General features: G+C 39.7%; 1 protein-coding gene across 1 annotated transcript in view; it reads right to left on the reverse strand.

Annotated features, from left to right (window-relative positions):
- The window catches only part of iqce (IQ motif containing E), a 67312-nt gene that overhangs the window by 31329 nt on the left and 21100 nt on the right, over nucleotides 1–14883 (reverse strand). The window contains exons 8-11 of the mRNA XM_060840778.1: nucleotides 14559–14609; nucleotides 12574–12644; nucleotides 4484–4556; nucleotides 1674–1723 (exon numbers count right to left, since the gene is read on the reverse strand). Of these exons, the coding sequence (XP_060696761.1) occupies nucleotides 1674–1723; nucleotides 4484–4556; nucleotides 12574–12644; nucleotides 14559–14609 (245 nt within the window). The remainder of the gene's footprint in view (nucleotides 1–1673; nucleotides 1724–4483; nucleotides 4557–12573; nucleotides 12645–14558; nucleotides 14610–14883) is intronic.

A 14883-nucleotide genomic window follows, 5' to 3' on the forward strand; every position in this document is an offset into this window, starting at 1 on the left:
AAGTAGTGTTTGTGGCAGTCCTTGCATGGAATTTTGTAGATGACATTGGTTTTGTCCATGGGTTGTACTGGGTCTTTTAAGTTTATTAGTTTTTGTTTGATAGTGTTGGTGGGTTTGTGTGCTACTAGGATTCCGAGGGGTCTTAGTCGTCTGACTGTCATTTCTGAAACTTCTTTGATGTATGGTAAGGTGGTTAGGGTTTCTGGCTGTGTTTGGTCTGTTTGTCGTGGTTTGTTCTTGAAGAATCTGTGGACTGTATTTTTTGAGTATCCATTCTTCTTGAATACGTTGTATAGGTGGTTCTCCTCTCTTTTCCAAAGTTCATCTGTGCTGCAGTGTGTGGTGGCTCATTGGAATAGTGTTCTGATACAGCTTTGTTTGTGTGTGTTGGGATGGTTGCTGGTGTAGTTAAGTATTTGGTCAGTATTTGTTGGTTTTCTATATATGCAGGTTTGTAGTTCTCCATTGTCCTTTCTTTCGACTGTAACGTCCAGAAATGCACGTTTGTTGTCGGTTTCTTCCTCCTTGGTGAACTTTATGCCTGTGAGGGTGTCGTTGATGACGTTAAATGTCTCTTCTATCTTGTTTCGTTTTGTGATGATAAAGGTGTCATTTATGTAACAGACCCAGATTTTTGGTTTGATGGTTGGTAGGGCTGTTTGTTCTAGTCTTCGCATTACTGCTTCTGCTATGAATCCTGATAGCGGAGATTTCATGGGTGTGCTGTTGGTTTGTTTGTAGATTATGTTGTTGAAGGTTAAGTGGATGGTGAGGCACAGATTCACTAGCTTCATGATGTTTTCATTGGTAATGTGATTGATGGTGGTTGGGGTGTGTGTGATGGTCTCTTCTAAAAGTGGAGTAAGTTTCCTTTGCAAGGTCGATGTTGATGGAGGTGAACAGTGCTGTTACGTCGAATGAGATAATTGTTTCGTCTTCCTCTATTTTGGCGTTTTTGATGATTTTTAGGAATTCCTGGATGGAATGCTGTGACTCTTCTACTAGGTATTTCAGTCTTGCATGTAATTCTTTGGCCAGTCTGTAAGTTGGTGTTTCAGATAGTGAGACTATGGGTCTGGGGGGGGGGCTCCTGGTTTATGGATTTTTGGTAGTCCGTAGAATCGTGGGGTGTTGGTCCCGTCTGGTTTCATTTTTTTGTAATATCACCAAACCCCAGGAACCCCATCCAGGACAAACATATAAATAGAAAGCAGGAGACAACAGCTTCGCTTCACTTGGAGGTCACCACTGATGGTGTTACCTAGCCATCTGGATATCAAACCTACAGCTCAGTGAGCAAACCTACACCCTAAACCTCAACCTGAGCTACAAACCTTCACAAACCTTGCAAAATAAGGTGCTAAATAAAGGTTGTTGAGAAAGCTGTACTGCTATTTTTCTAAAAACCTATTTCAGAAATACTTTACATTTGGTTGCTCTTCTTATATCATCTTGGAATTTGAGCACCAGAATTATTCAACTGCCCAGCCTTGGCTCAGTCTGGAATGGGTTTCTTGATGATGTTTCCCCATTGTTAACTGGGGATATAGATCCAAAAATGGCTCCAAGGTGATGAGGTGTTTTAGCTTCACACAGATTGATCATTCGCTTCACCCTTTAATCTGTCATTGAATCCCCCAGTGACCAAATCAAATATTTTGATTTCTGCTTACTTCTTGTCTGCAAGCTCATTATCAGTCAACAGAAGTCGGAGTCTCTGAATCTAAAATAAAAGAAAAATGTGTGTGAAAAATAAGTATTGAAGTATAAAAGTCTTCTTGCATGATTAGGAGTCCTTCAAGTAAAGCCCTTCGATGCTGTGTGTGATATAGTGTCTGATGTGAACATGAGAGAGCTGCAACCTCTAAAAAGTGCTTTTTACCTGATTTCAGCTGGACTGTATTTGTGGCTCTAGAATTATTGTCAAAGCTTTGGGATTGCGTCAGAGAACGATCAGCCCAGGCTTTTGCTTTTGATATTTATCAAGTGTCTTCCACCGAGTAGTGTGTGTCCATGGTTATGTCTATGGGTTTGTATGTGCTTACCTATGCATGCATAGATTAGTTTGTGTGAAGATGTTTGTAAAAAAAGTGTGCACGCATTGTGTACACATGTATGTCCACAAGCATGTATGTATATCTATTTTTGTGTTCATATATATTTTGTATGAATTTGTATATGTTGTATGCATACATGTGCACATGGTGGCCATATGGAGACAATATCAACTTATCTAAAAAAAAAATCATGTTTCCATACTCAGGCTTGAGTTGCTTGTTCACCCCCAGCTTTTTGCTCACAAACACAGTACCTTCCAAGCAGCACAGCAACTGAAAGGTGCCAAGCTGGCTACAGACAACTCAACTCCTTTAAGTTGCTTCTTGCATGTGCCCATGAGTAAATATTGAAGTCCCACCTGCTCCACAGGTGTGCAAATAATATCTCAGGACAGGTTGATTAGAATATATTTTAAAATGTAGGTGCCAAACTTTTAAAGAAATCGCCTGAGCATTCTGAAAGAAATTAGACAGAATATTTCTCAGTGAAATAAAGAATAATTACTCTGATTGCTTTCACAGGGAGCTGATCTGAAAGATTATATACATAGCCCAACAAAACAAGAAAATCAAAGATCGGTCTCTTTTCTAGTTATCTTTCTGATATGATTAGATTGTCTTGCTTTCTTGGAACAATGGGGATTAGAGGATGACCTGATAGAGGGGTTTAAAACGGCTCTCCCACATAGAGAAATTTCCAGTGATTCAGGGGATCCTGAATGAGACGATACATGTAGAGAAGATTAAATGTAACCAACTTTGGTTGGAGAGCTAGATGAACATTTGCATGCAAAAAGAGACCATTTAGTCAAAACTATCTATTCCAGAGTTTATGTCCCACATTAGCCTCCTTGCTACTTATTTTGATCTAAACTTTATTAGTGTATCCTTCTGTTTCTTTCTCCCTTGTGTATTTATCCAACTTTCCCTTAAATGCACCAGTGCCTTTCAGCACACCCTCACACTGTCCCTTAGCGATAGTGTCTAAAAACAGGCCAGATTCTACATGCATGTTGACAGCACAAACCTGATATCACCACTATCCATCTTGACTGCTCCACTGTTTCTGATTTGTCACACTAACTGATATTCAAGTATTGGATAAACTGAAACAGACTCCACCTTGGGAAGATCAGTCATTGACTGGGGTATTTGCTGCAAACTCTTCCTTGGCCACCGTTCTGTTGATCTCTCTGATAACTGCCTGAGATTGTGGAACACTATTGGATGAATTGTTGGTTTGACTTTGAAATGACCATTTAACAGTTCTAGCACCAAAACTGCTAATCCCCCTACCTCAATAAAAGTACCCAACTCTGATTGTGTCTCAGCTCATTTGCAGCTGAAACCTTCATCTATACTTTTGTTTTCTCTGCACTTTATTATTCCAATTGGCCTCCCATCTTCTACATCACTTAAATATGCACTCATCCAGAACTCTGTTGTTCATCTTTTAATTTGCACTCTCCTATAGGTCCATCACTTCCTACTGTTACTGACCTACATTGGCACGACCAGTGAAGCCTCAATTTTGAAATTCTCATCCTCTCTTTGGCTTTCCCACTCTTTAACTTTGTAACCTATTCTAGTATTAAATCTTTAAGATCCCTGCACTTTTTCACAGGCTGAATTTAATTTTTATACCTATTTATCTGGGCTTAGCATACTTTGTCCTAAATTCTGGAATTTCCTCATTAAATCTCTCCATCTCTCTTCTCCTTTGAGATTCTCCTTTTAAAAAAAAACTGCTTTGACCATGGTTTTGCTCATTGCATTGATATTTCCTTCCATGGGTCAGTGTCAAATTGTGATTGATAATTCTCGTTAACACCCTGGGATATTTTGTTACATTAAAGGCACTAAGTTGTTTTATTAGTAATTATACCAAATAAAGTCTAATGTCTTCACATCACTCACCAGGTTAAGGAGTTGCTTCTGATATTTTGAAATTGTATTTATTGGTAACTATCTTATAGTTATTTCCCAAAGGTGGGAACATTTCTTCTATATCCACCTGAATAAATCTCTTTCATGAGTTTATGACCTTTGTAAGGCCTCCCTCAACCTTCTCTTGTATCTGTTCAAAGTTTCCTGATTAGTTGTAATACTTCAACTTTGGTCTACAGTATCTGTATATCTATATTTCTCGTAATCTGGAGACCTGTACTGTGATGAGCATTACAAGATTGTTCTAACTGCACACAAGTTTTATATGACTTTCATGCTCTTCAGTTTTATTCCTTGAGAAATAGCCATTTGTTAAAAACATTTTTTTTCAAAGCAGGATCCTTTATCTGTTCATTAAAACAAAAACCAAGAGAACAAGTTGAATATCACAAGTACAACCGCAAAGAACCAGATGGGTAAATGGGCAATTCATAAGATGTTTGGTGTGTTATTAATTGTGCCCACTTTTGTGAGCCCACCTCTTCATAATAAGTCTCTGTGGCAATCTTCATCTCTTCGATGTTAGTGGTCTTCAAGTCAGATTGGAGTTTGCTGAAAATTAGAACGACAAGTTGATGAATTAAATTTGGAGTGAACATTGACAATGTCAGGCAGTGAGTTAGAGATGAATGGTATTTATGTTCTCACAAGTTACATTTAATTAGTAATTAAAACACATTAAGGATGGCAGTTCAGATGCTGTGTTAAGGCTACAGCATATGGAAGTTCCTGGATACTATTGTGATCCAGGGCAAACACATCTACATAAATGTTTGAATAGCTTCATCTCAGAGTTTATAAACTGAAGGTTGAACCACAGGCCCTGTGATGCATTAGGCAGTGGACTGTTGTTATCTGGATTCTTTGTGCCAGGAGGCAGTTACACCACTTTGAATCAGAAGGCTCGATTCTATCAGTCATCAAGGACAGGTGGGTGTAACCGAGTGCGGTTGTTAAAGGGATCCAAAGGATAGCAGTGCAGGATTGTCAGCCTCTGCAAATGTTTGATAGGTTTGATGTTTTCTCAGCCTGTTTCGATGAGAGTAGGGGTTGCAGGTTGGATGTGCAAACTGACCATGGCACTATGCTATAGGAAGGCAATCAGGTTAGGGGAGCATTAACGAATGTAGAGGAAGTAGTTGATAATATTTTGAAAGGGATTGACACTGTTTTTTGCGGCAAAGAGCAAGAGTTCAGACAACTGAACTGCCTACCTGAGATGGGACATCTGCTTTGGTTTGGAAAGGAATTTGCAGTAGGACGGGAGGATCCATGGTCTATGTTAGCACCTACATAGAGCTGGAAAGAGATTCTGCATAGGAAGTATAAGGAGATAGGCACGAAGTTGAAAAGCAGAACCTGTTATAAACTCTGAATTATTATCTGAACTGTGTGCAAATTGGTATTGGGTACATAAAATTAGAGCCATTAATATATACAGCTCAAAGACTGGTGTGGGAGAAGAGGGTTCCAGTTTGTGGGCCACTCGTGTCAGTACTGGAGAAAGTGTGGGCTGTACCGGTGGGATGGTCTACACCTGAAATGTACTGAGACTAACATTCTCATGACCTAAGTAGTGTAGGCAAGGGATTAATGTGGAAAGATGTGGTATATCAAAGAGTTGAGACATGATAACAGAGGTAAATAGCAAAATAGGAAATGAGGATCAGAGATTGCTCCTTTCCTGCCAATCAGAAAAATCTAGGAGCATATAATCAAAACTAAATATTGCAAAGATACCAAAAAGACAAAACTAAACACTGTATATCTGCATGCAAGCAACATTCATAACAAAATAAACAAATTAATTGTACACATTTTATTTATTTTATATATGAGCTGGTAGCCATTATGAAATCATGGCTTCAGGATGACATGGATTAAAACTGAGGGGTATTTGACATATAAGAAAAATAGGAAGCTCGGTTAATGTGGTGGGGTAGCACCGTTAATCAAAGATAACATTTGTGCAACAGTCAGAGATGACATTGGTTTAGCAGATCAAAATTGAGAATCATTTTGATTCAGAATACATGAATCCTACGATTTTGGCTAAGTGTGATTTGTATCAAGTCTCTTAGAGGGTTTCTGCCACTAGGCCAAGTGATTTTTCTCACACTATCTTACCAAACACACCTCATGTACTCCCTACCTTGCCACTATGGTATGCCTCACATCCAGTTCCAGCCCCATCTTATCATGCATTGCTCTTGCCATTCACCAGAAATGAGAAAAGACTAGCATTCCTTGCACCCAAGCCATCTTTAAAAACCCATTGTGTGCCCAGAAAAATATTGTCACTTCAGTGCTGCCTTGCAGAGTTCCTGCCATTTACCCTGGACATGGCCAACAGGGAGAAATTCTCACCCTGCGTTGCTGACGGGATGTCTTGTTGTAGACATGGGACGCCCTCTTACCCCACAACCAACAGTGGAAGACATGACATCCGACCATACCAACGTTAGCACCCAGGTCTGTGTAGTCTTGGTCATCTTGAGAAATGCTCAGCAATTAGGAAGAAGGTCAATGATAAAAAATCTTTAAAAAAATCTTAAAGTAAGAGAACACTTAGGAAGCAGCGATCATAATATGGTAGAGTTCAGTCTGCAGTTTGAAAGAGAGAAGGCAAAATCAGATGTAATGTTGTTACAGTTAAATAAAGGTAATTATGAGGGCATGAGAGAGGAACTGACGAAAATAGACTGGAAGCAGAGCCTAGCGGGGAAGACAGTAGAGCAAAAATGGGAGGAGTTTGTGGGTATAATTGAGGACACTGTACAGAGGTTCATCCCAAGAAAAGAAAGATTATCCGGGGTGGGATTAACAGCCATGGCCGACAAAGGAAATCAGGAAATGTATTAAAGAAAAAGAGACATCCTATAAAGTGGCCAAGAGCAGTGGGAAATCAGAAGATTGGGAAGGCTACAAAAACAAAGAGAGGATAACAAAGAGAGAAATAAGGAAGGAGAGGATCAAATATGAAGGTAGGCTAGCCAGTAATATTAGAAATGATAGTGAAAGTTTCTTTCAATACATAAGAAACAAACGACAGGCAAAAGTAGACATCACTTCAAACTGATGCTGGAAGCCTAGTGATGGGGGATAAGGAAATAGCTGGAGAACTTAACAAGTACTTTGCGTCAGTCTTCACAGTGGAAGACATGAGGAATATCCCAACAATTAAAGGGAGTCAGGGGGCTGAGTTGAGTGTGGTTGACATTATAAAAGAGAAAGTGCTAGAAAAGCTAAAAGGTCTTAAAATTGATAAATCTCCTGGCCCCAATGGGATACATCCTAGAGTTCTGAGGGAGGTGGCTGAGGAAATAGCGGAGGCGTTGGTTGAGATCTTTCAAAAGTCACTGGAGTCAGGGAAAGTCCCAGATGATTGGAAGATCGCTGTTGTAACCCCCTTGTTCAAGAAAGGATCAAGACAAAAGATGGAAAATTATAGACCAATTAGTCTAACCTTGGTTGTTGGTAAAATTCTAGAATCTATCATTAAGGATGAGGCTTCTAAATTCTTGGAAGAGCAGAGTCGGATTAGAAAAAGTCAACATGGATTTAGTAAGGGTAGGTCGTGCCTGACAAACCTGTTGGAATTCTTTGAAGAGGCAACAAGTAGGTTAGATCAGGGAAACCCAGTGGATGTGGTCTGTCTAGACTTCCAAAAGGCCTTTGATACGCGGGAAGGTGCTGAGCAAGGTGAGGGCCCATGGTGTTCGAGGTGAGCTATTGGTATGGATTGAGGATTGGCTGTCTGACAGAAGGCAGAGAGTTGGGATAAAAGGTTCTTTTTCGGAATGGCAGCCAGTGACAAGTGGTGTCCCGCAGGGTTCAGTGTTGGGGCCGCAGCTGTTCACATTATATATTAATGATCTGGATAAAGGGACTGGGCGCATTCTAGCGAAGTTTGCCGATGATACAAAGTTAGGTGGACAGGCAGGTAGTACTGAGGAAGTGGGGAGGCTGCAGAAGGATCTAGACAGTTTGGGAGAGTGGTCCAGGAAATGGCTGATGGAATTCAATGTGAGCAAATGCGAGGTCTTGCACTTTGGAAAAAAGAATACAAACATGGACTACTTTCTAAATGGTGAGAAAATTCATAAAGTTAAAGTACAAAGGGATCTGGGAGTGCTAGTCGAGGATTCTCTAAAGGTTGAGTCCGTGATTAAGAAAGCGAATGCAATGTTGTCATTTATCTCAAAAGGGTTGGAATATAAAAGCACCGTTGTGCTACTGAGACTTTATAAAGCTCTGGTTAGGCCCCATTTGGAGTACTGTGTCCAGTTTTGGTCCCCACACCTCAGGAAGGACATACTGGCACTGGAGCGTGTCCAGTGGAGATTCACATGGATGATCCCTGGAATGGTAGGTCTAACATATGAGGAAAGGGTGGACGCTAGGAAATTGTTTCCATTAGGCGAGGAGACTAGGACCCGTGGACACAGCCTTAGAATTAGAGGGGATCAATTCAGAACAGAAATGCGGAGACATTTCTTCAGCCAGAGAGAGGTGGGCCTGTGGAATTCATTGCTGAAGAGTGCAGTGGAGGCCGGGACGCTAAATGTCTTCAAGGCAGAGATTGATAAATTCTTGATGTCACAAGGAATTAAGGGCAACGTGGAAAATGCGGGTAAGTGGAGTTGAAATGCCCATCAGCCATGATTGAATGGCTGAGTGGACTCGATGGGCCGAATGGCCTTACTTCCACTCCTATGTCTTATGGTCTTATGGACGTTCTCTACTTAGCCAGCATCAATCTCCGATGCCTCACACTCAAGCTATCTCTGTGACTCTGCATATCAGACACCCAGGCTCATATGCTTTACCATTCTTACTAATGCTTCCAACATTTTCTCTAACTTGCTGTCACATACCCCAACCCCTAAACAATTAATCCTGCATGTCATTTGCACTGTATATTTGCCCAGGACACCTTACCCACCTGCACTAAAATTAACTGCTAAATCGCCCACTTTCATTTGCCGTAATGTCTACCTCTTGCTCATTGCAGGGGAAAAAAAATCGCTCACATTAGGACTGAAAGAGTCAGGATGGGTGGTGGGCTGTTTGAAATTTGGCTCCTCAACCCTAATATGGAGAGCATTCAGACTCTGTCCTGAGTGGCTGGTTGACAGTGTCCAAAGCCCTGGATTGGTATCAGAGGCTGCTCTTGACTTACTGTGACAGGACTTGCAGTGTGAAGGCAGACTCCCCTTGACTGAGGACTGCTGACAACCATGACAAGATTCCTACCTTTGTGTCTGCACAAAACAGCAAAGCAAGCCCAGAAGTAATTTGAGCTGGTAGCTCTAGCTTAGGAGGCAAAATACACAAGGCATAGCAAAAAGCAAGGCAATGCAATGCAGGGATGGCCTGAACATCCAGGAAGGCTGAGAATGAGTAAATGCTATTACAGCAAGTGAAAAGCCCAGGGATGTAATGTGGTCCAATTCATAAGCTGCATGCATGTTCCTGACCACGTAATGTCCTTGCAGTAGGATTACAATGACACTTGCTGGTGCAGGCTGAGGTGCAGCACTGAAATATATAAGTGCCTTGTGCTGGATTGAAGTTGTGTCATGAGGGCTTTGCTCCTCTCTGTTACAGTCAACTTTGATCTGTAAGAGAGGCCAGAATGTCTCAATTTATGTTGTGACATGTTGTACCTGCCACAGCAGTAGGTATATGAAAGCAGAAAGAAGTGGGCGTGATTATAAAGTATATGGAATTTAAAATGGAATATTTCAACATTAGGATGAGTTCCATTGCTAAGGACGGACATGGGTGAGGAATAGGACTGCGGTATATTGAATAGAGAGAGTTTGGTAATGCTGTGGGTAGGAGATATCTTGTGCAGATCCACTCACTGACCTTGACCTTCCACATAAGGTCAGTTCTTTTCAGCATTGCACCAGGCCCTTGGAGCCAGACTGAGAATTGATCTTCCTGGCCACCTTCTACGAGTTGAGTTTGAGGACTGTCTGTTCACCTCTTTGACTAAGGTAACTAGTTTTTCATCCATGAACTGTCCTGGCATTATATTTCCCTTCTCTCCAATTGCAATACCGAGAATGAGCAACATTGTCCTTTGAATGCAGCCTCCCTTTAAGAACTGGTGTCCAACTGGAACATGTGCTAGTTTCTCACACTGTCAGGTCTCTGCTTGTGCAGTGAGCCAGCTAGCAGCCTGAGCCAGGCTGGGCTGCATGTTGAAAGATTCATGAGCAGGCAACCCAAAGTTCACATGATACCTGTCTCACTTGAATGGGTAGGTAGACCAAGGCAAACACTGTGCATAATTGTATGCGCAACATATGTAAAAGCAAAGCAAGATGTCATTCATTCTGTATTTTTTCCAGTCAAATATTTATCCAATTCTCTTTTGAATGTAACTATTAAATCAATTTTTACTATCCTTGTAAGCAGTGCAGCCCTAGTCACAATAACTAGATGTATTAAAAAATATTTTTTCACATCGCCAATACTTCTTTGGCTAACCATAATAAATCTGTCTCTTTTTGTTACTGATCCATCTGTCACTGGCATAGTTTTCCTTGGTTGACTCTACAAAACCCTTCATGATTTTGAACACCTCTGTTAAAAATGTAAATATATTACAAGAACATTATTTGAACAATTTAAATGGATGGTTTTGTGGCTGTATAATTTTTGTTCGTGTATGCCGATGGTAGCAAATGGATATTTGACAATTCTGGCTTACATACGTTATCAATCTAAGCATGAATTGAAGATTTAACACACAACACTTAGCCAATACTGTAAGATTTTCAATTGGGTAGAAAAAATGCCGTAGTAGTTATGGCTTACCATATGCTAACTTTTGGAGAACATTAACATAGAGCTATTCAAAGCCTTAATGCAATACATCTATACAACTGCTCCCTCCAATGGTGCAATGTGTAAATGCAATATCTGATGCATTTTGTAGTCCCAATCTGCACAATCTTTAATCCAATGATCTCTAACTCGTGCAATGTTAACCAAAACAGAGTTGGGGTACTATAAGTGGCCTTGGACATTATCAGGATTTAGACTTTATTTGAGAAACTAGATAATCTAATTTCAAACAAATATTCTAGTTAGAAATATATGGCATTACACTAAAATGAAAACAGAAACTTCTGGAGAAACTCAGCAATTCTGAAATCATGTTTGGCAAGAATTAACACTTCAAGCCCAATATGATATTTCTTTGGAAGAATATTGATTTGAATGAAACATAATCTGATGATATGATTGTTAAAACGGTTGTTCTGCAAAACCACACAATTATTCAGAAGTAATCCAAATGTTCTTGGAAAAACATTCAAAACCAACCTATAAGTCATAAACAAATGTATCTCATTAGTAAGCTTACTTATATATTCAAATGAAATTTAGAAGAATAAATGCATTAAAAGATGGGCAGCTGTTTTTGTAACAGAGAAAGCTACCAGAGGGAAACATAGAATTTACTGCTTTGGGGAGAAACAGCCTCTGTTGCTGCGAAGAGCAGGGGGAATTCCTTTCGTGGTAATAGCTATGCAGAAATCTTGCAGAACAAGAAGTCAATGAGGTGGACCTTACTGGTAAATCTCTGTTCTGGATTACTGTGACCAAGTGAAACAATTTCCAAAGGACACCTGAATATTCAAGTGAAGATAAGCAACATGTCACAGTAGCTGATATTTCTATTTAGTTGATATTTAAGATCATTTAAAGAAAGTTGACTCAGATTTTCCAGTTGGTCGCAGGCTCCCATGAAGAAGTCCCTTGTAGCAGTAAAAGTCACAATTAGCGACTGTTTCCCACACAATGTGGAGTTTTCACACACATTCCAACCTGACAGTTGGAATCAGAGAGTCCTGCCCCAAAAACCTCAGAAATACCAACCAAATGCAGTTATATTAGAGTCTAGGGCAAGTAAGAGTGGGCAATGTGCCCACAATGTTCGCAACTCAAGAATAAATAAAGAAAATTATGAAAAAGGTCAAGTTTCACGCTGTCGATTCTGATTTCTGTATTCCTGGAGGTTTCAGGACGATGTCTTACAGTTTAACCTTCAATACCTGGAAATTTCAGAAAAAGTTTGGAGACTTGGTAACTTTAATTAGTCCATCATTAGTGACTTTAACTTCAGTGCTGAGGAGCTAAACTTTGGAGTCTCTCGCTGGCCCTCTCCACCTCTTTCCTTCTTTAAGATATTCCTTAAAATCTACCTTTTGATTCAATCTGATAGGCTCAGGTAATTTGTTGGCAAATTTTGTTAATTATTCCTGAGAAACATCTTTTTGTTTTCCTTATGTTAAAGGCACCATATCAATGCAAGTTTAGGTTGAAAATTCTTTTCTTTTTATTCCTCCCTGCCTCTACCTGAAGTCTTGATTTAAGAACTTTACTCCAAAAAGAATAAAGTCCTGAACTGACTCTGAACCACAACGTTTTCAGATTTGAAATATCAGGAAGTGGGAGTAGCAAGTGCAGCACAAAATGCAATCAAGAAAGTAGATGATAGAAACTTACTGATGTCCAATATCTGAAGTAAAAAGACTGCCAGATAACTTACTTTAATATGCTGTCTTTCTCTTTACACTGCTTCTCCAATTTATAGATTCGCTTCTTTAATCCATTAACAATCTGGAAGTGAAAGAAAAGGTAAAGATAATGATAATAAATTTTGTAGAAATTTGGGAGTTTGGCTCTGCAGCTTCTGTCTCATATAGGGAGATGCATCCTTCAGATAATATTTTAAACATGTCTGCCAATGTGGATTTGGATACTAAAGCTCTCCTGGGGTTTGCGATTCTGCCAGGCCAAGATTAAAAGTACTATTTGGTTACCTTCATCCAAATCCATTCTGCCATATCGGGTGGAATACAGTCATAGAGGCATACAGTGTGAAACTGACTCTGAGGTCCAGCTATTCCATACTGACCATAATCCCAAATAAACTAGTCCCATCTGCCTGCCTTTAGCCCATATCCCTCCAAATATTTCTTATTCATGTACTTATCTAAATGTCTTTTAAACATTCTAACTGTACTCTCATCTATCACTTCCTCTAGAAGGTCATTCCACACACGAACCACTCTGTGTAAAAATTATACCCCTCGTGTCTTTTTAAAAATCTTTTCCTCTCACCTTAAAAATATGCCTCCTAGTTTTGAAATTCACCACTCTAAGGAAAAGGCACCCACTATTCACCCTCTGTACACCCCTCATGATTTTATGATCCTCTATAAGGTCATCCCTCAACCTCCTAAGTTCCAGTGAAAATAGTGCCAGCCTAACCAGCCTCTCCATACTCAAACCCTCCATTCTTGGCAATATACTGGTAAATCTTAATAATATTCTTTCTGTAACAGGGCAACCAGAACTGGACACAGTAGTCTACAAAAGATCTCACCAATGTCCTGTATAATCTCACCATAATGTCCTGTAGAGCTTCATCATAAAGGATATTCTGATGCAGCTAAAGGAATCTTCAAAGATTACACTTGTTCCCTAGCCTTTGGAATGTGTTCTAGGCAGTCTAATGCTTATTTTTCCTATTCAGAATCGGATTGGACTGGACAGGACAAGTGATGCCTTCCATGGTTCAACAGCTCAAGTCCTGGGTTCACATATATTTAATGAACAACATACCAAACAACTCAGGATGAACCCCAGAGAAAGTGAGTGTATTCAGAAGATGAAGAAAAATGTTAAAAGAAATAGCAAATATAAAAAGGCTAATGTCATCACATATAAGTTAATTTAAATCCCTTTGTATATGCATTCTGTTTAACTTATTATTTTCTGATTTTCTAGCACTCACAAACACAATGTTGCAAGATTGATTTGAATTTTCTGCACATGAAAAAGACACACATTCAGATCTATTCCATTTAACGGTAAAATGCTGAGCATGAATACTGTACAAATTCAGTTACAGGACAGTGGGGTGTGTGCTCCTCTAAGGCATAAATGTGGCATAAAGGATAGTGCCCATTATGTTGGGCAGAGGTCAGATTGCTCTAGTAGCATTGTTCTGAAACAAGCACTACCAGAAGGAAAGAAACCACAGATAATCCACCTTGGACTGCTGTTCTGTGCCTCTTCATGCTGTGAATATTCAAACTGGCTAAATCTGTATCACCCAAAGGACAAGGATAACAGGTGCACAGGAACTCCCAGATTTCCATTCAGGTCACACAACATCTGATTCTAGAGTTGTATCAATATTTTTTTAGTTGTTGCTGAGTCAAAATCCTGGTATTCATTACCTAACACAAGTATGAAAGCATCTTCATCATACTCACTACACTGGTTCAAAAGGTAACTCATCACATCTTTGCAAAGGTAAATAGGGATTGGCAATAACAACAACCTTTCCAGTTGTGCTCATATTTCAAGAACGAATTAAAAATGTTTACAAACTAATAAATTATGAGGGGATAACTTTGTGTTTTATAAGGAGATTTACAATCCTATGGGACATATAAATATAATTATTGACTAAGTACATGGGCTGAAAGGGAGGAAGTAATACAGACTTCAGGAATTTCTTACCTCGCTAGTATCATTCTTTTTATCAATCAAACTCCTGGCATATTCTGAACTCTGTAAAACAAGAAAATACACAGGTGGCTTCTAGACTAAGTAGAAATGGTGGTGTTATTCACTGTAATGAAAACCTTCTTTGGGAATATTTATCATGAACCAGTAAGATCCTTATAGTGAGAAGCAGTCCAGTATGTGGCCTTTATTTCTCGTTTCTCAGATTTCATTGTATGCACATCTGCAAAACTGCACTCCATTGCACTTTGATCCATTGTGTCAGTTTCAGAAGGACGTGGCTTCAAGCTCCACACCACAGTCGCCAATGCAGATTCTG

This window comes from Hemiscyllium ocellatum, chromosome 20, assembly GCF_020745735.1.
Source record: "Hemiscyllium ocellatum isolate sHemOce1 chromosome 20, sHemOce1.pat.X.cur, whole genome shotgun sequence".
Taxonomy (NCBI): Eukaryota; Metazoa; Chordata; class Chondrichthyes; order Orectolobiformes; family Hemiscylliidae; genus Hemiscyllium; species Hemiscyllium ocellatum.